We start from the raw sequence: 25769 nt of genomic DNA, 5'->3' as shown, positions 1-25769 counted from the left end.
CCATAGCTTTTCCATTCCCCAAGGGACAGGTACCTCTTGAATTCTAGTTTTTGTGCTACTATAAAAGGAGCTGTAATAAAAAAAATTGTGTGCATATAAGACTGTTCCTCTTTCTTTGGTTTCCTAAGGACAAGGTCCTTCAACCTAGTCATGGCATCCCTCAGTCAAAGGTATACGCATTCCCTGTGGTTCACAGGTCAAGATTGCCGAGATGGAATACTCCTTGCTCCCATTGCAACTTCTAGGTTCTCTCCCTAACTCCACTCCATCATTCACTTTTCTCCCTTTGAGGTTCATGTTTTTCATCTCCACCACCCAATCAAAATCCTGGTAGCTGTTGCCTACAGACCTCCAGGTCAGTCCCCTTCAGTACCTGGCTCATAATTTTTCTCTCCTCCCTCATATATTGACTCTCTCTTCTCAGTTTCTCAACCTACTCACTTCCCATGACCTACTCCTCTACTCTACCTCAGTTGCATACTTGCTCTTGACCCTTAAATATATGTCCATGTTCAAGAATTCTGTAGTCTCCATAACTAATCATATTCTATTAGTTTTCCAGCTATCCCTCTGCCTTCCCTCACCAAACCCCCTGATCTTCCTCCATATCATGACTTCCAATCCCTTGACCCTTCAAGTCCTTTCCAGGTCATATCCCTGGCACTTGCCATTCTCCTTTTTTGCCCCATCTTGACCCCTTGATCCACCAATTCAACTCTATACTGTCCTCTTATTTTCATGAAATTTTCTCCTTAAATTATAGCAGTTAGATATGGATTTATATTTTTCTTGTAGGTTTAAAGATAAGAAATCAACTCAGTAATAATTCTTTAAGATCCAAGAATTTTAAGATAGTCGTTCAGCCAGTCGATAAACAGTAATTAAGTATCTTCTCTATGACAGGAACTGGGAATATAAAGAAAGGCCAAAACCTGGTTCCTGCCCTCAAAGACCTCACTTTTGGATATGGAAAACAACAAGATACAAACAACACCTAAGAGATATATACACGGGAAATGGGAGGTGATCTCTGAGAGAAGGTATTAGAAGAGAGCAAACTGGGAAGACTCTCCAGCAGAAGGTGGAACCTCACCTGAATCTTGAAAGAAGTCAGGGAAGATGCAAGGAAGAATGCAGATGGGAGATGATTCCAAGTGTGGAGACAGGCAGCAAAAAGACCCAGAGTCAGATGATGAGGTTGTCATATTGGAGGGACAGCAAGGAAGCCAGTGCCTTTGGATTGTAGAAGTCACCTTAGAGAGCCAGAGTTTGAATTCTAGCTCTATCACTTTCTCTTTATATCATCTTGGACAAATCATTTAACTTCTCTGGGCATCATTCTTCTGATTTATATAAGATAGGGTTAGACTAAGATGACTCTTAAGGTCTTTTCAGGTATAACTCTATAATCAAAGACCTCCATAGCTCTACCAATAATCAGTCATACAAGCAAATATTTGTGAGGTATTTGTAAGTATTATCATACCTGGGGCATATACCTCTCTCCCATGTGGGGCCCTCAGAAGAGTTACCTCAGGTTCAAGTACTTTGTGTGGGTCAATTCCCACTCAAAACTGTAGCTTATTAGTCCTCACTGGTGTGTTTTCTTTTGTTTAGTCATTCAAAGGACACAATTATCTCCATGCAAGCTATTTAGTGAAAAAGTATAGTAAGAAAATAAACTACTTGCCCCATTAGCTAGGGGCACATTCTTCCACACACAAATACACACACCATCAATGGGTGGAATGAGTTAAATATATAGATAACATATGGGGTATACAGGTGGACAAAACATTTGGCCAGAAGATATACATGTAAGGGCAACCAGCACCTCCAACTGTGAGGCACCACAAATGTCATCTGCTGATGTCATTGTACTCTTCTTGGACTTGGCTCCTGTGCTGTCAGTTTCCCTGGGAGAGTAGGGTGATGGTTGTCTGATGCCTGGGCATTTAAGCTCTCTGATACTTTGTTGGGTTCTTGGTGCCTCCACTAGGTAAGCTATTCTGTTTTCTTCTAATTATAACTGCTGAGCATGTAGATAGCATAATCTCTTTTGCAAATTGGTCTCTGGTAATGAGCTTCTGAGCTTATGTTTTCAGTTCTATTCTAATCGTCTCAGGTTCAATGACTATATGTAGTATGTGTATATGTTTATATGTATGCATGTATGCATATCTCTATCCACATGTGGAGAGACAGTAGAATATGTCATTTATAGGGGCTGACAGACAGACAGCTCTTAGTTATAGCCTCCACAACCAGATAACAAAAACTAAGCATGCTTCACCAAGACTAAAATTAAGTCTTTTAGGCCCTTATTTTTGGGCAGGAGATGAAAACCTTCTGTGAAAAATATTGCCAAGATTCTCTTTGGCTTAGCTTTAAGATGAATTTAATCCAGAAAAATAAGGTAAACTAAAATTTGTCTTCTGACTCAAATATAACCTAGTTATTCATCCACTTAGCCATCATTCCTGACTGCTACTTGTTTTTTGGTAGCAAAATCTTGATGTATTTTTATATTATTGATATATTTTATTGAAAGTACAATTAATCGTTGATTTAATACAAATTTACTGAGAAATCACATGTGTATATTGATTAGGAACTGGGAGGAATACAAATATAAAGGAGACATAATCCCTACTCCAAAGTAATTTACAATCTAGTTAGGGACATAATAATGGAAATTTAGTAAGTAAAGAACAATAATAGGAGAGAGGTGTGGGCACAAAGCTTGAAAGTTCTGTGGACAGGGACTTAAAATACCCAAGGACAAATAAGATGGTTATACAAATGTTTTTACTTTTATCTCCTTTGCTTCTCCTAACCATCCTATAAAGTATATTATGGCCATTTTTACAAATGGATGGTACAGAAATTCTTTCTGATATATACACACTTCTATTTCTAACACATGTGCACAAGCTCCATAGAGTCCTTTAATCTATTTGTTAGTAACAGCGGTACGAATGTCTCCTTAAGAGGGATTGGAAATAAGTCTGAGGCTAAAGGCTCAGGATGAATTGAATGCTTGTCAAAAAACAATCCTATTCTGAAAGGATTGATATGATGTAGTTTATAAGAAAGAATTGTTTCTAGTATATAGCAGCAAATTCCTGAGATGGGATCCTTTCTGAGTTTATCCTGAAATGGCTCTTCTTGGTACTACTATGGACTATGGTGAGCTGCTGCTCTGTGGTGTCATAACAATTGAATACAGATGCTTAGAGGCACAATGTTGGTACAGTGTCAGAGAATACGCACACCTAGTTTTCAGTCCTTTGGGGAGAGAGTAACATTCTTCTACTTTTTTTTTCTTGCTTGCTTTATCCCTACTGTTCACTTAATCAGAATTTGGTTTGCCCTTCAAGGAAGATGTATATTCACAAGCTAAAAGCTGATCTGGATTCCCAGTCTTGGAAAACTTTGAAATACATTATTTCTTGCTATTTCTGAAACTCTGAGTAGTGAAATGCCCTTAGAAACTAAGACAGGATAAGATATAAAGTGGGCTGTGCTCACCAGAGTTTCCCAGGAACTTTTTCTTGGATTTGAGAGTGGGAGAAAAAAAAAAAAAGGAGGAAGTTGAGCACCAGTGTTGTACTTAAAGGTGCCTATTCTAGGGGTAGTACTTTAATGTCAATTTCTCAAGGCTAGAGAGAAGCTCCCTCCCTTCAGGTTTTCTTGCAAAGCATGCCTTAAATTGATTCCTACAAAAAGGTAATTTGTGAGACTGGTTGAGAGGGATAGAGGAGTCTAAAATGACTTAGACTCGTATATCCAAAAGAATGGTTTTAAAGAGAATTCATATTTTATTTAAACATTTTCCAATTGCATATAAAAACAATTTTTACAATTTTTAAATTTTGAGTTCCAAATTCTCTCTCCTCCTCCCCTCCCTCCTCATTGAGAAAGTAGGCAATTTGATATACATGTGAAGTCATGAAAAACAATTTCCATATTAGTCATGTTGTAAAAAAAAAAAAACAAAACATGAAAAAATAAAATAACAAAATAGTGTGCTGTGATCTGCATTCAGACTCCATCAGTTCTTTCTCTGGAGGTAGATAGCATTTTTATTATAACTTCTTTGGAATTTTCTTGTATCATTATATTGCTGAGAATAGCTAAGTCCTTCACAGTTGATCATTGTAGAATATTGCTTTTACTATGTACTCCTGGTTCTATTCACTCCATTCTGCATCAGTTCATGCGACTCTTTCCAGGTTTTTCTGAAAACATCCTGCTCATCATTTCTTATAACACAATACTTTTCCATTACAATCATATACCACAACTTGTTCAACCATTCCCCAACTGTTGGGTATCCCCTCAATTTCCAATTCTTTGCTGCCACAAAAAGAGCTGTTATATTTTTGTATGTACATTTGTATGTATAGGTCCTTTTCCCCAAAAGTAATTTTTTTTCTGGTACTACAGAGTGGTTGAGACACTGGCATTCAGAAACCACGTCAAGTCCAGCCTCTGACATTGTACTGACTATGTGACCCTGGACAAGTTACTTACCCTCTTTATGCAATAGCAAACTCTAGAAATCTATAAATTGCAAAACATTTGCCAATATGCTTTGGAAGAGGGAGTTTCCTGAGGGAGAGAGGAGGATATCCTTAAACCAATGAAATTCACAGACTTAAACAAAAAAAAAGTGTCTCCTTATAATCTAAGAAATTAACAAAGCAATGTCATTACTAAACATATATGCTCCAAGTGGTATAACATCCAAATTCTTAGAGGAGAAGTTAAGGGAACTATAGAAAGAAACAGACAACAAAACGATATTAGTGAGGCACTTCAACCTCCCCCTTTCTGAACTTGATAAATCTAACCTCAAAATAAACAAGAAAGAATTTAAGGAGGTGAATAAAACTCTGGGTAAGGTTGATATGATAGATCTCTGGAGAAAAGTGAGTGGGGATAGAAAGGAATGTACCTTTTTCTCAGTGGTACATGGCACATATAGAAAAACTGACCATGTACTAGGGCATAAGAACCTCGCAATCCAGTGCAGAAAGGCAGAGATAATCAATGCATCCTCCTCAGATCATAATGCAATAAAAATTATATGTAATCAAAGGACATGGAAAGATAAACCAAAAATTAATTGGAAACTAAATAATCTAATCCTAAAGAAGGAGTGGCTTAAACAACAAATCATAGAAACAATCAACAACTTCATTCAAGAGAATGACAATAATGAGACAACCTACCAAAATTTATGGGATACTGCAAAAGCAGTTCTTAGGGGAAGTTTTATATCTTTGAATGCCTACATGAATCAAATAGAGAAAGAAGAGATCAATGAATTGGGCATGCAGCTGAAAAAACTAGAAAAAGGACAAATTGAAAATCCCCAAGTAAATACCAAATTAGAAATACTGAAAACTAAAGGAGAGATAAATAAAATTGAAATTAAGAAAACTATTGAACTAATAAATAAAACTAAGAGTTGCTTTTGTGAAAAAAATGAATAAAATTGATAAACTTTTGGTCAATTTGATTTAAAAAAAGAAAAAAGAAAACCAAATTATCAATATTAAAAATGAAAAGGGGGAACTCACCTCCAACAAGGAGGAAATTAAAATGATAATTAGAAATTACTTTGTCCAACTGTGTGCCCATAAATTTGATGATCTAAATGAGATGGATGATTATTTTAAAAAATAGAAATTGCCCAGATTAACAAAAGAGGGACTTGAATATTTAAATAACCCTATTTCAGAAAACGAAATTGAACAAGCCATCACTGAACTCCCTATGAATAAATCTCCAGTACCAGATGGATTTACATGTAAATTCTATTAAATGTTTAAAAAACAATTAGCTCCAATACTATATAGACTATTTGGGAGAAATGGTAAAGGAGCCCTACCAAATTCTTTTTATGATACAAATATGGCTCTGATACTTAAACAAGGAAGAGCCGAAACAGATAAAGAAAATTATAGACCAATTTTTCTAATGAATATAGATGCAAAATTTTTAAATAAGATATTGGCAAAAAGAATACAGGAACTTATCATGAGAATAATATATTATGATCAGGTAGGATTTATACCAAGAACGCAGGGTTGGTTCAATATTAGGAAAACTATCAGCATTACTGATCGTATCAACAACAAGCCTAACAGAAACCACATGATTCTCTCAATATATGCAGAAAGAGCTTTTTACAAAATACAACACTCATTCCTATTGAAAACAATGGAGAGCATAGGAGTAAATCGAGCCTTCCATAAAATAATAAGCAGTATCTACCTAAAACCATCAACAAGCATGATATATAATGGAGATAAGCCAGATGCATTTCAAATAAGATGAGGGGTGAAACAAGGATGTCCATTATCACCACTGTTATTCAATATGGTACTAAAAATGTTAGATTTAGAAATAAGAGATGAACAAGAAATTGAAGGAATTAGAATAGGCAAAGAAGAAACTAAGTTATAACTCTTTGCAGATGATATGATGATATACTTACAGAATCCCAGAGAATCAAGTAAAAAACTACTTGAAGTAATAAACAACTGTGGTAAAGTTGCAGGTTACAAAATAAACCCAGATAAATCATTTGCATTTCTATATATTACTAACAAAGCCCAACAGCAAGAGATAGAAAGAGAAATCCCATTTAAAGTTACATTAGGAACTATAAAATATCTGGGAGTCTACCTGCCAAAAAAACCCAGGGATTATATGAACACAATTGCAAAACACTTTTCCCACGAATAAAGTAAGATCTAACTAAGTGGAAAAACACCAGTTACTTATGGGTAGACTGAACTAATAGGAATGACAATTCTACCCAAGTTAACTTACTTATTTAGTGCCATACCAATCAAACTACCAGATAATTATTTTCTAGAGCTAGAAAAAATAATATCAAAATTCATCTGGAAGAAGAAAAGGTCCAGAATTTTAAGGGAACTAATGAAAAGAAATGCTAGGGAAGGTGGCCTAAGTCCTATCAGATCTCAAATTGTATTATAAAGCAGCAATCATCAAAACCACTTGGCACTGGCTAAGAAATAGAGGGGTAGACCAGTTGAATAGATTGAGCACTCAAGATACAGTAGTCAATGAATTATAGCAGTCTACTGTTTGATTTACTCAAAGACCTCAACTTCTGGGATAAGAACTCACTGTTTGACAAAAACTGCTGAGAAAACTGGATAACAGTGTGGTGGAAACTGGGCATAGACCAATGCCTGACACCATACACATGAAGAAAGTCCAAATGGATACATGATCTAGGTAAAAAGACTATAAACAAATTAGGGAAGCAAGGAAAAGTGTGTTTGTCAGATTTATGGAGAATGGAGAAATTTTTGATAGAGAACATTATGAAGTGCAGAATGGATAATTTTGATTACATTAAATTGAAAAGGTTTTGCACAAACAAACCCAATGCAACCAAGATTAGAAGGGAAGCAGAACTTACAAAAAAAGAATTTTTGCAACTAGTATCTATGATAAAGGTCTCATTTCTAAAATATATAGAAAACTCAGTCAAATTTACAAGAATATAAGCCATTCCTCAAATGATAAATGGTCAAAGGACATGAACAGGCAGTTTTCAGAGGAATAAATTAAAGCTATCTATAGTCATATAAAAAATGTTCTAAATCATTATTGATTAGAGAGATGCAAATTAAAACAACTCTGAGGTACCATATCACACCTATCAGATTGGTTAACATGTCATAACAGGAGGATAATAAATGTTGGAGAAGATGTGGGAGAGCTGGAACACTAATTCATTGTCCGTGGAACTGTGAGCTGATCTAACTATTCCGGAGTGCAATTTGGAACCATGCCCAAAGGGCTACAAAAATGTGCATACACCTTTGACTCAGCAATATTGGTTCTAGGACTGTATCCCAAAGAGATCATAAATATGGAAAAGGGTTCCACATGTACAAAAATATTTATAGCAGCTCTTTGTGGGTGCCAAGAACTGGAAATCAAGGGGATGCCCATCAACTGGGAAATGGCTGAACAAGTTGTGGTAAATGAATGTAATGGAATACTATTATGCTATAAGAAATGATGAACAGGAAGACTTCAGAGAGGCCTAGATAGACTTACATGAACTGATGCTGAGTGAAAGGAGCAGAACCAGGAGAACTTTGTACACAGCAACAACCACTGTGTGTGTGGAATTTTTCTGGTAGACTTAGTCCTTCACAGTAATGCAAGGACCTAAAAAATTTCCAATGAACTCTTGAGGCAAAATACCTTCCACCTTCAGAGAAAGAACTATGGAATTGGATCACAGAATGAAGAAGATAATTTTTTTCTGCATTATGTTTTGTTCTGTTTTATGGTTTCTCCCATTCATTTTAATTCTTCTATGCAGCATGACTAAGGTGAAAATGTATTTAATAGGAATGTATGTGTAGAACCTATATAAGATTGTATGCTGTCTCAAGGAGAGAGTGGGGAGGGAGGGGAAAAAAATCTAAGATATATGGAAGTGATTGTAGAACACTGAAAACAAATAAAATAATTAAAAAATAAATAAATAAACGTATGATAAAAAAGGTATGATAGTACTACCTATCTAAAAAAAAAGAACGAAGCAGACCATTTTCTCTTGTGTTATGTTTTGTTTTGTTTCATGGTTTATCCCATTCATTTTAATTCTTCCATGCAACATGACTAGGGTGAAAATATATTTAATAATAATGTATATGTCAAACCTGCACATTGTTTCAGGGAGGGAAGGGGAGAGAGGGAGGGAAAGGAAAGGAAAAAAATCTAAGATATTTGATAGTGATTGAAGAAAACTGAAAACAAAATAATTTTTAAAAAAAAGAAATTATCAAAATTACCAAGCCATGTGCTAAAGGGTGAAGATACAAATGCAAAAGAGAGACAATCCTTGCCCTCCAGAAACTAATACTCTAAGAGAAGCTAGGTGCAAACAAGGGAATGCATGGCAAAGGAAACATATTTTGATTTTGGAAGCCACAGTAAAGGTGAGAGGGCAATCATGGACACGTCCTTTACCAGAGGCAATGGCAATGCTGATTTAATCATAGCTTTTTAGAATTGAGGTGGAAAACTGGGGAGGAAAGGGAAAAGATTTAGGTTCATAGCAGGGAAGAAAATGCCTGGGGTAAAGATGAGGATGCATGTTCCTAAGGAATGAAGTATGTTTCATTTTTAGAAGTTATCTAAGTCTGACAGCCTTTGATTCAAGAGATAGCTTTTGTAGAAAGGAAAAGCACCAGATTGAATATCATGGGATCTGGGTGTGAATTCCAGATCTGCCACTGCAAACAAATCTGCATTTGTTTCTCACTACTCTTAAATTTGGTGCTATTATAATATTTCTCTTCATTTTACAGATGAGGAAGTTGAGACTGAGAAAAGTTAAGTAATTTTCCCAAGATCACAGAAAGTCTGGTCAGGATTCAGACTCAAGTCCTTCTATCTCTTAAGTTCATTGCTCAGTCTACTATGCCACCCAACACATCATTTAACCTCCCTGTATCTCAGTTTTCTGAAACAAAACAATCATTAGAGAACTTAAATTTTAAAAAGATAGTGAAAAATGGTGCCAATTTCTTCAGAAACTGATTGTGATTAATTAATCATATTCATCAAATTTTGTTTCAGTGGGGTCAATTTAGTTGTGTCTGACTCTTTGCGACTCCATTTAAGGTTTTCTGAGGATAGATACTGGAGTGGTTTGCCATTTCCTTTTCCAACTCATTTTACAGAAAGGAAACTGAGGCAAAATAGCAAACCGAGAGTTAAGTGACTTGCTCAGGGCTACATAACTAGTAAGTGTCTAAGTCTGGATTTGATCCTAAGTCTTCCTGACTCCAGGATTGACACTCTATACGCTGTACTACTTAGCTGTCCATTTCTTTGAAAGCCTCTACCTTTTTCTTTCTATATTCCATCCACTGCTGAACTTTTCAGGGTAATCCCTTGATTTCTCTCTCCCTCACTCCCCAAAATTCCCCTCAGGCCTCTGGGAAATATAAGCAGGTGTTTATTTTAATGGCCTATTTTTTTTGATTGGTTTGTTCACTGACCTAGATTTCTCATAGAGGGAACCCTTAACATTAAAAGTTTGTAAGCTACATGTGGTTGATGGAATACCTTAAGTTAACTCCAGCTCTTTTGATTATGTCTTCTTGGTTCCAGAGGCTCATGAATTGAGACAGATGTTGTATGACCTGCCACCTAATAACTGCTGCCTTATTAATGTCTTCCCAAGATAGATTTTAGACACGGATAAAAATGAGCTGTATTTAATCTTCTGTCTGTGATGCAGAAGAGGCAAAGAGAGGATTTGTACACAAGCTTTTTAGGGAATCTGCCACCCAAATCCAAAGACAGCTCTGCAGATTCTGTTTCTAACAAAGAGAAATCTGACCATTCATTTCTTTATGTAAAACACAGGGATTATCTTTCTACCAGTCATGACATTACGATTATTGCTGTGGAGAAAAAAATCATTAAGACATAATTCCTGTCTTCACAGAAGTTACCATCTAGTAGAACTGGTGCCAGACTCAAAGAGTGGCTTAATAATGACTTAGAAAATCACAAATTAACATCTATTTTCTTTTGTATATTTAATTTATTTTGTTGAACATTTCCCAATTACTTTTTAATATGGTTCAGCCAGCACTCAGGAGTTTTGCAAGCCCCCTGTGGGCCTCAGATTTGACACCTCTGGTCTAATGTATCCTTTCCAAAAGAGAAAGGAACTAGGAAGCTGAGGCAGCTAAGCATCCTAGTGTATAGAGTGCTGCTCTTGTGAGTTCAGATTCTACCTTAAATACTGGCACTGCCACCCTGAACAAGTCACTTAACCTCTCTGCAGCCTCAATTTCATCATGTATAGAATTAGGATAATAATATCACCTGCTCACAAGACAACATATCTCTAACACTTAGGGAATCTTAGCATGCTATAAAAATGCCAGCTATTGTTGTAAGAATTAGCTAAAGGTTTTCCGAGATTCTGAATCTTCCTCCTCCCCACTCCACCACCACCACCACCACCACCACCACCACCAAGGCCTGCTTTTGCTTACCCAGACATAGCCTATTCCTTCCTGGTTTGGCTTTTGAGGATGTTCAGGGACACTACTTCCTGCTCAATACACAAGGGTGAGGCTTCAGGAAGTTTTCCAGGACATAGCAATATTATCTGCCCCAAGTTCAGGCACTTGAAGACTCCCACGACCCAGGCCCTTGGGAGACCTTGAATCTTCTAATAACCTACCTAGATAAACAGACTTCTTCCTATCCATAGACACTCTGCCTGGACTCATTCCTCAATGATTAGTATATTCTCATCTGCCTCTTATTCTCTCCATTGCTATGTTAAGCTACTTTGACTGTCAAAGGACAAATCCCCTGCCCCAATATCAGCTTTATGTTCTTTCACTGTTATCCACCTCAACCATATTTCCCCAATGTCTCACACTGCCTTGTCTTTTCCATTGTGCTTCTGGAATTCCCACTCAAAAACTAACATTTCCTTTCATTTTATATCTCTTTCTTTCTTGCTTCTTACAGCCATCATCACTTACTTGAGACCTGGCTCCCTAAAGATCCTTCCCATCCTTTCCACGACTGATTGTACCTTGACTCACACCTTCTGGAATACTCCTAGATCCCCATTGCTACTTTCAAACTCTCCCTTTCCCACTATTCTTTCAGTAACCTTCTCTTTTTGAAGTTTCACACTATTCAAATTTAGCACCTGAATCTGGATCCTGGTGGCTGTAGGATCTATCATCTCCCAGAGACATTGTCCCTCCTTTTTATTACATTATGGCAGACTCAGAGGATTTTTCCCACATCAACTGCTGTCCTTAGATTCTTGGGGTCTTCAACATAAATGTTGATATTCCTTCAAATATCCCAAATTTCCAGTTCTTCAACTGACTCAGATGTTACTATATCTCAACTATATACAGAAATGGTCATATGCTTGACCTTGGTATAGCCCACAATTGCTCTACTTTTAGTTCAAGAACTGTAAAATTCCCTTGTCCATTCACAACTTTTTTATCATTCCATCTCTTCTTATATGTTTCAATACCTAACTCTATATTTTGGTCACTTGCTGTGGCCCCTAATCTCTTTAATATTTTCCTAGGCTATCACCCCTGCTCTAGCTGTACTTCCTCACTTTTCAATCTCAACCTTTTGGTGAACTAGTTCATAACTTTTTTTTAATCTTATATTTTACTCTCAAATCTCTTGCTCCCTTGTCCTTTGTCCAGTTGCTACTCATACCCTGCCACACCCCAACACTAGATCCCTCCCATCACCTACCTTCTCACTTCTCATGAAGGTGGGAGAAGTCACAAAAGTGTTGTCTGAATTCATCAGAAATCGATATTATCTAATCTCAACTAAGCCTTCCTTGTAACTTGGCAATCTTTCCTCTCTAATTGATTCTCTGTCCCATCTGCCATAGCACCTATTTTAAAACTTCTCCCTTCAAGCCTTCCCTGGCACCTTCACTCACTCAGGACCTTGCCCTCAAACTTCATTGAAAAAATTAAGGCCCTTCACTAAGTTCTGCTCTATCCCTCCTCTTATCTCACACCCCAGTGATAGCATCCTCTTCCATCTAGTTCCTTATGACGAAAAGGCCCTTCTCTTTTGACAAGCATTTCCATGGGCCCTCGATCCCTTTCTTTCTCACCCTCATCAGTAGATCATCTCAATTATTATCCCCTCTCTCTAATCTTCAATTTCTTCCTATCTAATGATTCTTTTTCTGCCTGCAAATATGCCCAAATTTTCCCAATCTCTGAGACTGTCCTATATATCTCTCCTCTGCTTCTTATCTAAATTCCTTGGTCAGTTAGTCAGTAAGTACTTATTGAATGACCAATTATATATGCAAGGGCCCTCTGCTAAATACTGGAAACACAAAAAACTAGGCAAAAAAAGAGTCTTTGTCCTCAGGGAGCTCACAATCTAACGTGAGGGAGAGGCAATAAGCAAACAAATATGTACAAACAAGCTATATGTGACATAAGTAGGAAATAACAGAGTGAAGGCACTAGAATTAAGAAGCATTGAGAGAAAGGCTTCCAGTAGAAGGTGAAATTTTAGTTGGGACATGAATGAATCCAGGGAATCCAGGAGGTAGAGTATTCCAGGCATGGATGACAGTCAGAGAAAATGCTAGAGCCAAGAGATGTCATGATTTATTCATGGAGCAACAGCACGGAGGTCAGCATCACTGGATCAAAGAGTACAAGACAGGTACTAAAAAAGATAGGAGGAGGTGGGGCTAGGATATGAAAGACTTTGAACATCAAATGGAGGATTTTATGTTTGATCCTAGACAGGTGATGGGGAGTCACTGTACGTTATTGAGGATGGGAGTTACATTGTCTGCATTTTAGGAAAATCACTTTGACAATTAAGTGGAGAAAGGACTAGAGTGAGGAGAGACTAGTAGCAGCCAGACTCACCAGTATGGACTATGGCAGTATTCCAATATGGCCTGTACCAAGATGGCAGTAGTGTAAGAGGAGAGAAGTGATGCTGCAAAGGTGAAACAAATAAGTGTTCAAAACATATTGGATATGGGCAGTGGAGGGCATGGGGAAGTTCTGAGGATAATACCTAGGTTTCAATCCTGGGGGACTAGGAGGATGGTGGTGGCTACAATAATAATAGGGAAGTTTAGAAGAAAATGAATGATTTGGAGGGAAAGATTTTTGGACATGTTGAATTTAAGATACCTACTGGACATTTATTTTGAGATGTCTCAGAGGCAGTTGGAGATGCGAGACTAGAGGTCAATAGAAGGAGTAGAATAGGTAGGTTTGAGAATCACCAGCATAGAGATGATCATTTAATTTATGAGACCAGTTGAGATCACTAAGAAAAGGAAGCAGGACAGAGCCCTGTGGTATGCGCACCATTAGTGGGCATGACCTGGATGAGGATCAAGCAAAGGAGGTTGAGGAGCAGTGTGATAGGCAGAGAACCAGGAGAAAGTGGTGTTCTGAAAACCTAGAGAAAACAGAGTATCAAGCAGAAAGTGATCAAGAGTGTTGAGAAAAAGCCATTAGTTCTGGAAATTAGAAGATCATTGGTAAATTTAAAGAGAGCCAGTTGGGTGGGATGATGAGGCTGAAAGCCAGATTGTAGGGAGTTAATAAAAGAATAAAGACATCTTTTGTAGATGGACTTCTCAAAGCCTCAGTGAATCCATTTCCTCTCCTCTCATCCTTTTAAAAAGCTATTTAATCTGACTTCTGACTTCATCATTCAACTGAAAACCACTATCTCCAAAGCTATCATTGGTTTTTTATTTTTAAAATTTTTTAAACTTTATTTTGATTTTCAGTTCCAAATTCTAGTCCTCCTTCCACCCTCTCCACCCCTACCCATTGAGAGGGCAAGACATATAATATCCATTGTATAATATGTAGTTATGCAAAACATTTCTATATTAATCATGTTCTAAAAGAAGAAAAGTAAAGAAAAGCTATGCTTCATTCTGCACTTTGAGGCCATCACTTCTCTATCTAGGGTTGGATAGTATTTTACATCTTGTGTCCTTTGGAGCTGTGGTAGATCATTGTATTGACCAAAGTTACCAAGACTTTCTTAGTTGATTATCCTTACAATATTGCTGTTTCTATGTATAATATTCTTTTGCTCCTGCTCACTTCATTTTGCATCAGTTCATATGTATTCACAGGTTTTTTTCAAGCCATCCCCTTCACCATTTTTTATAGCACAATAGTATTTTGCCATATCATATACCATAACTTGTTCAGTCATTCCCATATTAATGGGCATCCTCTCAATTTCCAATTTTTTGCCACCACAAAAAGCACAGCTATATTTTTGTATCTGTGGGTCATTTTCCTTTTCCTTTGATCTCTATGGAATATAGACCTAGTAAGTGTATTAGCTCAAATGTTATGCCCAGTTTTATAGTCCATTGGGCATAGTTCCTAATTGTTTTCTGGAATGTTTGGATAGTTCATAGCTTTACCAACAGAACTTTAGTTTGCCTGTTTTCTCACATCCTCTCCAATATTTGCTATTTTCATTTTCTGTCATTTTAATTAATCTGATAAGTAGGAGGTGGTACTTCAAAATTGTTTTAATTTCCATTTCTGTAATTATTAATGATTTAGAGTATATTTTCATATCATTATTGATAACTGATTGTTTCTTCTGAAAACTGACTGTTCATGTCCTTTCACTAGCAATCAGGGAACTGTTTGCATTCTTATAAAATTAGCTCAATTCTGCATCTATTTGGAAAATGAGACCTTTATCAAAGAAATTTGCTGCAAATTTTTAAAAAACTGCAAATTTTTGCCAGTTTTCCAGTTTTCCACTTTTCTCATTTTGGCTGCATGGATTTTGTTTGTATAAAATGTTTTAATTTTATGTATTTAAGATTGCCCACTTTACCTTCTTGAAATTAAGTTTCTTAGTTTTCAGCCTAGGCTGAAGATGGATTATAAAGGACTTAGAATACAAAAAAGTTTAATGTCTGGGAAGAGAACTGTCCTTCAGATGACATTTGAGGAGAGCAGAATAAAGTGGACTCTTGCTTTCCAGTTCTTAGAAGCTGTGCCCTTCTGAAAAGTCCCAAATCAAATGAGTGTGGTTTTGTTTTGTTCTGGGGTATTTTTGGTTATTGCATAATCCTGTAATTTCATTTGAGCATGCAGTCCACAAAGCCACCAGATCTTTTTTCAAAATAACTGCTTACCAAGGAGCTTCAGCTCCATATTAGTCATGTTAGGTCTGTCCTTCCCAACCCAAAAATCACAGTTCTTGGGATGGAGTCCAGAAATAAAGTAAGAGTTATTCAGTCATTTCAGTTGTGTCCAACTTTTCGTGACCCCATTTGGAGTCTTCTTGACAATGATACTGGAGTGATTTATCATTTCCTTCTCTAACTCATTTTACAGATGAGGAAACTGAGGCAAATGGGGTGAAGTGACTTGCCCAGGGTCATATAGCTAGGAAATGTCTGAGGCTGGATTTCAACATGAGTCTTCCTGACTCTGAGCTCAGTGCTCTGTCCACTGAGTCACTGGCTGCCTTCAAACATAAAAATTAATCACCCCCCAAAAAAACAATGAAGTAAAAAATTTTAAAAATAAAAATTAAGCAACTCTGAAAAAAATAAAATTGATTTCTTATTTGGTAATATATTCTCCCCTACTCACAGATCTGAGAGGTGATTTCTTTCATGTTTCCCTTAATTGATTATGATATCTCCCTTTATGTCTAAATCATGCATTCATTTTGAACTTGGTACGTATGGTGTGAGATGTTGATCTGTCCCTAGATTCTGCCAGACTACTTTCCAGTTTTCCCAGAAGTTTTTTGTCATATAGTGAGTTCTTGCCCCAATAGCTGAGATCTTTGGGTTTATCAAATACTAGGTTACTGTGTTAATTTGCTCCTTTAAATTGTGTACCTAATCTATTCCACTAAACAACCCCTTTATATATTCTCCAGTATCAAACAGTTTTAATGATTACCACTTTGTAATATAGTTTGAGAACTTGTACTAGCTAGACCCTCTTCCTTAACATTTTTTTCCCATTGATTCTCTTGTTAATCTTGACCTTTTATTCCTCCAGATAAATTGTTATTATTTTTTCTGCCTTTATAAAGTGATAGTTTGGTATGGCACTGAAAAAAAGAAAATTAATTAGAAACTATTGTCATTTTTTTATATTGTCTCAGACTACCAATGAGCAATTAGTATTTCTCCAATTACTTAGATTTTTCTTTAGCTGTGTGAAGTGTTTTATAATTGTGTTTATATAGTCCCAAATATGTCTTTGCAGTTTCATTCCAAAGCATTTTATAAAGTCTACAGTTATTTTAAGTAGAATTTCTCTTTCTGTCTTTTCCTGCTGTTTTTTTGTTCATAATATATAGAAATGTTGATGAGTTATGTAGATTTATTTTATATTTAGTAATTTTGCTAAAGTTATTTATTGTTTTATTTTTTAAAATTTATTTTCTAGAGTTCTGTAAATATATCATCATATTATCTAGAAAAAGTGATACTTTTATTTCCTCATTGCCTATTTTTGTTCATTTCCTTTTCTTGCATTGTTGCTTTAGCTTGAATTTCTGATATAATATTCAATAGTAATGATGATAATAGGTAGCCTTGCTTCACTCTTGATCTTATTTGAAAGGCTTCTAATTTCACTTCATTACAGATAATACATGTTCTTAACTTTAGAGAGATGTTACTTATCATTTTAAGAAGAGCTCCTTATAGTTTCTAGTTTTTTTAATAGGAATGGGTGTTCTGCTTTGTCAAAAACATTTTCTGCTTTTATTGATATAATAATGTTTTTATTGTTTTGTTACTGATATGGTCAATTATGCTTAAAGTTTTCCTAATATTAAACTATTCTTGCATTCCTACTCATAGTATATTATCTTTATGATTTATTGCTATAATCTTCTTACTAGTATTTTATTTAAATTTTTTATATCAATATTCATTAGGGAAACTGCTCTAGACTTTTCTTTATCAGTTTTGACTCCCTGTGGTTTAGGCATCAAAACCATGTTAATGTCATAGAAGGAATTTGATAGACCAACTTTCTCTATTTTTTCAAGCCATCTATGTAGCATTAAAATTCATTGTTTTTTAAATTTTGGGTAGAATTCACTTGTAAGACCATTTGACGCTTTTCTGTAAATCTGGGCAACTTATATTTTTATAAATATTCTTCAATTTCATTAAGATTGTCAGTTTTATTGGCATATAGTTGTGCAAAATAGTTTCTAACAATTTCTTTAATTTCATCTTCATTGTTGGAGCATTCAGTCTTTTTCTTTCTGATACTAGTTATTTGGCTTTTTCTTTCTTTCTTGTAATCAAATTAGCCAATGATTTATCTATTGCACTTTATAAAAATAAAACCAGACCCATATTTCCTTATTCGTTTAATGTGATGTTTTGTTTACTGAAGGTTTTATTGACCTTTCTTTTGATTTGCAGGATTCTGGTGTTTAATTGGAAATTTTTAAATTTCTTGATTTCTCTAGTTTTTTCTTCCTTCTTTTTGTTGTATTCCCAACTTGCTGATCTCCTCTTTCTCACTTTTATTGATGTAAGCATTTAAAGATATATGTTTTTCCCCTAAGTACTCTTTTGGCTGCATTCCACAAAATTTGATATGTTGTCTCATGGTTGTCATTATCTTTAACAAGATTATTGATTGTTTCTATGATTTGTTTCATTCATTTTTGGATTAAATTATTTTCTAATTAATTTTAATCTATGCTTCAAAGGATTACTATTGAATGAAATTTTTATTATATTATGGTACAAGAAAGTTGCATTTAATATTTCTGCATTCCTGAATTTGTAAGATTTTTATGCCTTAATACAAAGTTAATCTTGGTGAAGCTCTAAGTTCAGCTGAGAAAAAGGTACAGTCTTTTCTATTTCCATTCAGTATTCTCCAGAGGTCTATCATATATAACTTTTCCAAAATTCTATTCATCTCCATAACTTCTCTCTTATTTATTTTGTTGTTACATTTATCTAGGACTGGAAGGGGCAAATTGAAGTCTCCCACTGGTATAGTTTTATTATTTCCACTTGTAATTCATTTAACTTTTCCTTCATGAATTTGGATGATTTTCTTTTGGTCAGTATATGTTCAGTTTTAGTATTAATTCATCATCTATAGTACCTTTTAGCAAAATATTGTTTCCTGGATTAACTCTTCAATTAGATTTGTTTTTGATCTTGCTTTGTCTGATATCATAATTGCTACACTTGACTTTTTTTCTTTAACTTCTGTTGAAGCATAATAGATATAGTCTGCTCTAGCCTGCTTCTAGTCCCTTATTTTAATTCTGTGAGTCTCTGTGTGTTTCGAGTGCTTTTCTTGTTAATGACACATTGCCAGATTCTAGTTTCAAATCTACTCTTCAATCCTTTTCATTTTTATGGCTGAGTACTTCCCATTCACATTTACAGCTATGATTGCCATATATTTTCCTACATCCTACTCTTCTGTTTATCCCTCTCTTTTTTTTTTTTGCCATCTCTTCCTCAAAAGTCTGTTTTGTTCCTGAGCACAGTCTCCCTTTATCTACTCTCCCTCTTAGCAACCCTTCACCTCCTCTCCTATTATAGATACCCAACTATGTATATGTATATACATCTATCTATCTATATATATTCTTCCTTCTTGAAAACCAGTTCAAATCAGAGTGATGTTCAACCCATTTCCTACCTATTGTGAAGACTCTTACTAATGCACCTGTTTTATGTGAAATAATTTTTCTCATTCATCTTTCCCCTTCTTACAGTGCATCCTTCTTTCTCACCCTTCCATTCCACTTTCAAGATCTTCCCAACCTCAAATACTTGCCTTCTATCTAGGCAGACACCCAACTACTCTAATTATATCCCTTATGATTTCCTATGCTTTTAATGTTTCTCTTGAATCTTGTTTTTATGTCAAATTTTCCATTGAGTTCTGTTCTTTTATGTGGGAATACTTAAAAAATTTTTTTATTTCATTAAATGTCTATTTTCTTCCCATGTAGAATGATCCTCAGTTTTTCTAGGCAAGTTAGTCTTTGTTTTAAACCTAGTTCATTTGCCTTCCAGAATATCATATTCTAAACCTTTTCTTTTATAGTGGTAGCTGCTACATCTTGTGTAATCCACAATATTTGAATTCTTTCTTTCTGAATGCTTTCAGTATTTTGTTCTTAACCTGGGAGTTTTGGAATTTAGTTATATTCCTTGAAGCTTTCATTGTAGGTTTTTCTCAGGACATTATTAGTGAATTCTTTCAGTATCAACTTTGCCACCTAGTTCTAAGATATTTGAGCTGTTTTCTTTTATAATTTCTTGAAAGATGATGTGTAGGCTCTTTTTTAATGATAGCTTTCAGATAGTCCAGCAATTCCTAAATTAACTCTCCTCTTTTTTTCTAGGTCAGTTGTTTTTCTTATGAGTTATTTCATGTTTTCTTCAATTCAGCCTTTTGACTTTGTTTTATTGTTTCTTGATGTTTTGTGTCCATTAACCCCATTCTAATTTTAAAGGAGATATTTTCTTCAATGAGATTTTGTACCTCTTTTGGCCATTTCTGACTTTTAAGGAATTATTTTCTTCAGTATTTTGTGTCTTTTTTTTAACCAGACTGTCAGTTTCCATTTCATTATTTTCTTAAATTTCTCTCATTTTTCTATTTTTTCCTCTAATATTCTTTTATTTTTAAAATGATTTTTTGCTCTTTTAAAAATTTTTTTTAACTTTTCTAAGAATTTTGTTGGACTTACATCCAATCTTTGTATTTCTTTGAGGCTTTGTTTGTAGATGTTTTCAAATCATCGTCTTCTTCTGTGTTTGTGTCCAGCACTTCCCTGTTACCATCGTTGCTTTTTATGCTCAGGTTTTTTTCTTGTTTGTTTATTTTTTCCAGGATATATCTTGGTTTTGGTCTTTATTTTAAAGTGGGCTCTACTCACCTCTTGCTGTGTAGAGGATATCTGCTCTGAGTTTATGGGTTTTTTAATGAGTTTCTGCTGCTCTCACAGTTGAGTGTGTACCTGTAAGTTTTCAGTGGGCTTCCAAAGTGGTATGCCTGGAGGAGAGGTCTGGTTACTGTGCTTCTGCTTTGCATTCTGGCCTTACAAAGGTAGGGCCCCACTTCTTGTGACTACAACCACCCTTTTCTTCCCTGGAACTGCAACTATATTTGGATAAGGGGTAGCAGAGTTACCACATGACTCATTCCCAGTACAGGGAATTGTTGGATTGTTTCCCCTTGGATTGTTTCCTCAATAGATGTTAAGTCCCTTTAGTGTACCCAGGAGCTTGACTTCTCCCACTGTTGCCCTTCATAGCTCACAGTAAGTACCATTATTCCCTTCTCAGTCATAACAGTTCTCCATATAAATAAGTTAATTACTTATGTACCATAGAGTAATTATAATAAAGGTGAGGAGCCATAGAGACAGTTACAGCAGAGCCTAGCTTCCCTATTTTTTCTACTTGTGAGAAGCTTGTCAAAACTGAAGAAATATTACACTCAATGAATATATCGAGATTCACAATGACAATGTAGAATGAATTTAAAGGGAAATAACTAAGGCTGGGCAAAGTTTTTATATAAGTACATTTGATTATTTAACTGACATTTGTAGAACAATAATAACTCTGAAGTTTATTAATATATTATTTTCTGAAGGAAAACCTTTCAAGAGGTGAATGGGGAGAAAAAAAAGACTTTTTCGAAAAGGTGAGAATTCTGGCTTTCAAACATCTTAAATAGGGCCCCCTACTCTAATCCACTACTCTCTTTATGAATGCTAAAATGACTTTTCCCTTATAAAACAGTATACTTTTTTGTGACTTTCATTCATCTGATCTTGAATCTTGTAAGTAGTCCTCAAAATCATAAAGTTCTGTGTTCTAGAAGTCAAAAGATATTGGTGCTAATCCTATTTTCTGCACCATGACCTTAGTTATGCCCTCTGTGAATATCAGTCCTCCAAAATACTTACCTTCATAATTGATTATCTATGACTGAAGTTGTTTTAACTTCTCTGTGCCTAAGTATTCTCACTTGTCAAACAGGCACAATAATACCTGCCAAAGATGACCTCATGGGCTTGTCATATGGAATATATGAGGTAATGCTTGTGAAAGTACTTTGATAACTTTACATTATTGAACAAATATAAGATACTATAACTATCACATCTCTATTATATTCTCCCACATGTGCCACAGTTCTCTTTCCCATACAGGCTATACATTTAGTGTGGTTCTTTATCCTCACTTACATAGTCTTTTTCATTAACAGCTAAGGTCCAGTGTCCTGCAAAAGACCTTCATTCAAAGATCCAGTCAAGTTTACCATGTTCCCAGCATCAGATTTTATCATCACAGGAAGAAGACCACTCATCCAGAGCTGAGCAGATACCTCACTTTAATCAGGAAAAGGCCAAGTCATTATCCCTTTCAGATCAAAGGACCATACCTGCACCCTCACAATGTCAGAAACACAGTGAAACAACCAGGCAGCTGCCTGACTCCGACAACCAAAAAGCGACCGTGCTGTTACCTTATCTTGACAAGTGGAAGATGACTAAACCACCCATACCCCATGAGCACCATTATATGGCCACAGTTTTGCCCTCAATATACCATGAGTACAAGACTAAAGGAGTTCCTATGTCATTACCATCCCTAGGACAATGTATAACACCACTACTCAGACCTGACCAAAAACTTCAAATTCTGTTCCACCCTGACTCTTGGGCAGAAAATCCTTTGGACTCTGATCAGGATCCCAAGTTTTCACACTACCAGTTCAACCAATATTCCACACCAACACCAATCACTGACCCCTGGTTTGAGGTCCCACTTTGTCCCTCATACCAGGACAAGGCCATGGTTGAGCCATTAACATGTCATAGTCATCAGACTCAAGCTTTGCTGAGTGGTAAACCATGGGTCAAGGAAACACCTCACCTGAATCACTGGCACAGAGCCATAGTAACATCATTGCCATGTCTTGACCATTGGTATAGGGCTACAGCTATGACAGCTTCAGATCTGAACCCTTGGGTCAAGGCTTCAGATTTTAATCCATCATATTCTCAGTGTTATCCCAGATTCAGAGCAACTACACCTTCACTACAAGCCAGTCTCCATACCGGGGTCACAGTTCCATGTTCATTGTGTCCCTACCAGTGGTTTAAACCCACATCAACACTATCCTCACAAGGAAAAGTCATGGATATACCATCATCAGCTCCCCAACACCAGACCAGGACAAAAGCTTTACCATCACTAGGCCTTGAACTTTCAATCAAAGATTATTCACCATGCCCAAACTATTATGGTGAGCTGGCTTCTATGCCTCCTCCATGTCCTGCCAACATGACTGAAGTTCCAGAGAAACCTGATAACCAGTCTCAGGATACATTTGAATCATTACCATCTCCTGACCCCCATGATAGACATCCACTAGGCACCAACTACTTTGAGGACGCTGAGGTTTCACCTGGCCTAAACCATGAGATTACATCATGAGGCACTGCTCACTTGGTGGCCCACATATTAATTGTTCATCCAAACATTAACTAGTATCTAATTAACAGGCCAGTGTATCACCAAGTTCAAGTCACCATGGCTTCTCAAGTTCTAAACTGCTAGGCTAATCTTAAGCAGATCTTAATCACTCATTTACATTTCTACTAGGCTTGAACTATCAGCCAGTCCCTCCACAGGTCCTAGATCCCTGAATTAATTTTTAATCAATATTTGTTGACTGGCATATATCATCACCAACTCTTGTCTAGCATCAGTGGGTGACTCTGAAAATTAAGGACAGCACCTCCAAGGGACCTGGATCCCTTGGTTCCATCATCAGTAGGCCTGAACTCTAGAGACACACCATCAGTCCCAGGCCAGATGACCATATTTTCACTTAATCAGAAGGCTCCACCTCCATCCACCCTAGACCAGGCCAAAACCTAATATACAGTTAACGTTTCCTCCAGACTCCAGGACTTGACCATCCAAACCCATTTCCAAAATTCCAGGACAACTGGACAAACATCTCTATTCAGGAATTAAGGAGTATAAAGACAACATGTGACCATTCCCTCTGACCCTAACCACCAGGACTAAACTACAGGGTACTACTACAGCAACACCCAAGGCAGGCCTGGAACACTGGAGAGAAGCTACACAGGGACCCAATTTCCCTCCCACCAGGTCCTACCTCCAAGACCAAAGTTTTTGTAGACTATGATCCTTTGACTAAGGCCGCATTGAACTCTGACCACCTAGGAAAGGTGCCTCCTCAGAAAAGCTTGTGGTACTTAAGTTACTGCAAACCATAAGCCAGAAGGAGAGTAGGCTATGCTTACCAGAACTTTCAGGTAATCAACATCAGTTCCATTGAAAGAAGATCCTCCTGCAACAGCTAAAAAAAAAGTAGGTCTTAAAGGCCATGTAATTGTTTGGCAGTTTAACTGTTTAATTGGTGCCTCCTATACCCCAAATGACTTGTCCCCATATTCAAGGAATGATATCTTTGTTGAATTCATATATTGATCAAAACAAGCCCTCTACTCAGTTCTGAGAGGATGGGTATAAAAAAGCCCCAAGCAAAAGTATTTTTCATTTTTAGCTTCCAGAAATGACATCCCAATATACTCATGCCCTCACACTATCCATTATCATCCCAGTTGGGAAGCAGATTGATCCTTGAATCACCTTTTTACTGCCAACTGCATGCAGGGGTCACCAGGATTGACTTTATGATTGTGAATGATAACCAGCCACAGGGGAGAAAATGTTGACAGAGGACAAAAGACGATGTCCACATAGAGTAATTCCATCAGGGAAGAAGACTCAAGAAGACCTGAGAGAATTCTCTAAATTTGGCTGGAGAAACACAAGAATAAGTAAACTGCCTGGCCTCTGGGTTATCTTCTAGATTTGTGTTTTATTTTTGAGTCTCTTTTATTATGCTTTGTAGTTAGTCAGGGAAACACTGACTGTGACTTCCTTTCAAGGTTTATGCAGTTAGACATGGACCCTGCTCACAGATTGTTGTATTTGTCCTTGGTTTTCAAGGAGGATCATGACATCAGAGAAATGATGCCATGACTTGTATGGACTTTGTTTTGAGTGAGGGGGGGCTCTCCTGAGCCATCTGGATCTTACTAGGCATGCAATGAAGTCTCCATATTTGCTTCTTCTCTTTCCAGTTTTACTGTCTGATTCTTCTCTCATTCAATTTTCAACAAGTCAGTGAGTATCTGACCCCATATGTCTTGGTATCTATATGTCTCCTAGCTGTTAAAACCCATTTCCCCAAATTAGACATTTAATCCAGAGGAAATGATCCAAATGCTTCCATACTTCAGATCAGAGCATGTCAATATTCCTACTCAATAAATTTAAGTGGCCTCCAGGATGAATTATAAAGTGTAATGAATGCCCTGCACTACTTGGACCCCCTTCTTACTTTTCTGGTCTTCTTCCATTTTACTTCCGTACTTATAACTCTATGATCTAGCTACCCTGTCCTACTTGTTCCTCACAGTTGACTTCATTCCTGGAATGATCTTCTTTCTCATCTCTGCCTTCTAGCTCTCCTTACTTCCTTCAAAATTCACCTCAAAGCCCATGTGTAGGAGGCCTTTCCCAGTCCACTCCCTAGTACACAATCTTTTTCTTCTAAGATTACCTTCTATTTATACTGCATATATACTATATTACATATCTATTTGCATGCAATCTCTTCAATTAAAATATGAGTTCCAAGGACTGTGTTTTGGCTTTTCCCTGTGTGGCTAACACTTAATACAATGCCTGGCACATTAATCATGTTTAATATATGCTTGTTGACTACCTTAAGGGATATAATCTCAGAGAATCAAGGGAGACCTTGGGTCATTTAGTCCAACGTACAGGCTTTGGGGTCCCAGAGTCTTTCTACTTAACCAAAGAGACTTCAGAATATATTCCTTTTTCCCCAAAGAAGCATTTAAAAGCTTCTGACTCAATAAGACAGAATCTGCTTTAAAGTCTCTCTTCCAACAAGGCGTTTCCCATACATATATACAAATCATGTAAGTCGTCAGAGAAGATTTAACAAGAGATATCTTTGACAATGCTCTAACTATTAATAATAATTTATAGTCCTACTTATAAGTACTTGAAAGAACATATC

General features: G+C 36.4%; 1 protein-coding gene and 1 long non-coding RNA gene across 3 annotated transcripts in view; one reads left to right on the top strand and one right to left on the bottom strand.

Moving 5' to 3' along the window:
- Nucleotides 1–25769, bottom strand: part of LOC140506814 (uncharacterized) — a 114472-nt gene that overhangs the window by 22050 nt on the left and 66653 nt on the right. The window contains exon 3 of one of the 2 annotated variants that reach the window (XR_011968096.1): nt 23956–24011. The exons of the other annotated variant lie outside the window; for it this stretch is intronic. This is a non-coding gene — a long non-coding RNA (uncharacterized lncRNA). The remainder of the gene's footprint in view (nt 1–23955; nt 24012–25769) is intronic. 2 annotated transcript variants of the gene reach the window in all.
- LOC140506813 (uncharacterized) lies at nt 1703–24526 on the top strand. The gene is made up of 3 exons (XM_072614399.1): nt 1703–1999; nt 21261–21311; nt 21879–24526. The coding sequence occupies exons 2-3, from the start codon at nt 21281–21283 to the stop codon at nt 23111–23113; spliced, it is 1266 nt and encodes a 421-aa protein (XP_072470500.1). The 5' UTR covers nt 1703–1999; nt 21261–21280; the 3' UTR covers nt 23114–24526.

This window comes from Notamacropus eugenii, chromosome 5 (assembly GCF_028372415.1).
Source record: "Notamacropus eugenii isolate mMacEug1 chromosome 5, mMacEug1.pri_v2, whole genome shotgun sequence".
NCBI classification, from domain to species: Eukaryota; Metazoa; Chordata; class Mammalia; order Diprotodontia; family Macropodidae; genus Notamacropus; species Notamacropus eugenii.
Note: the sequence above shows the minus strand (reverse complement) of the source record. Positions and strands in the feature narration are given on the sequence as shown.

Bases quoted from the DNA above. Each gene is read 5' to 3' on its own strand.
- LOC140506813 (XM_072614399.1), top strand. From the start codon at position 21,281: ATGGGGAGAAAAAAAAGACTTTTTCGAAAAG. The intron at 21,312-21,878 runs GTGAGAATTCTG...TTTCATTAACAG, and splicing joins AAAAAGACTTTTTCGAAAAG to CTAAGGTCCAGTGTCCTGCA.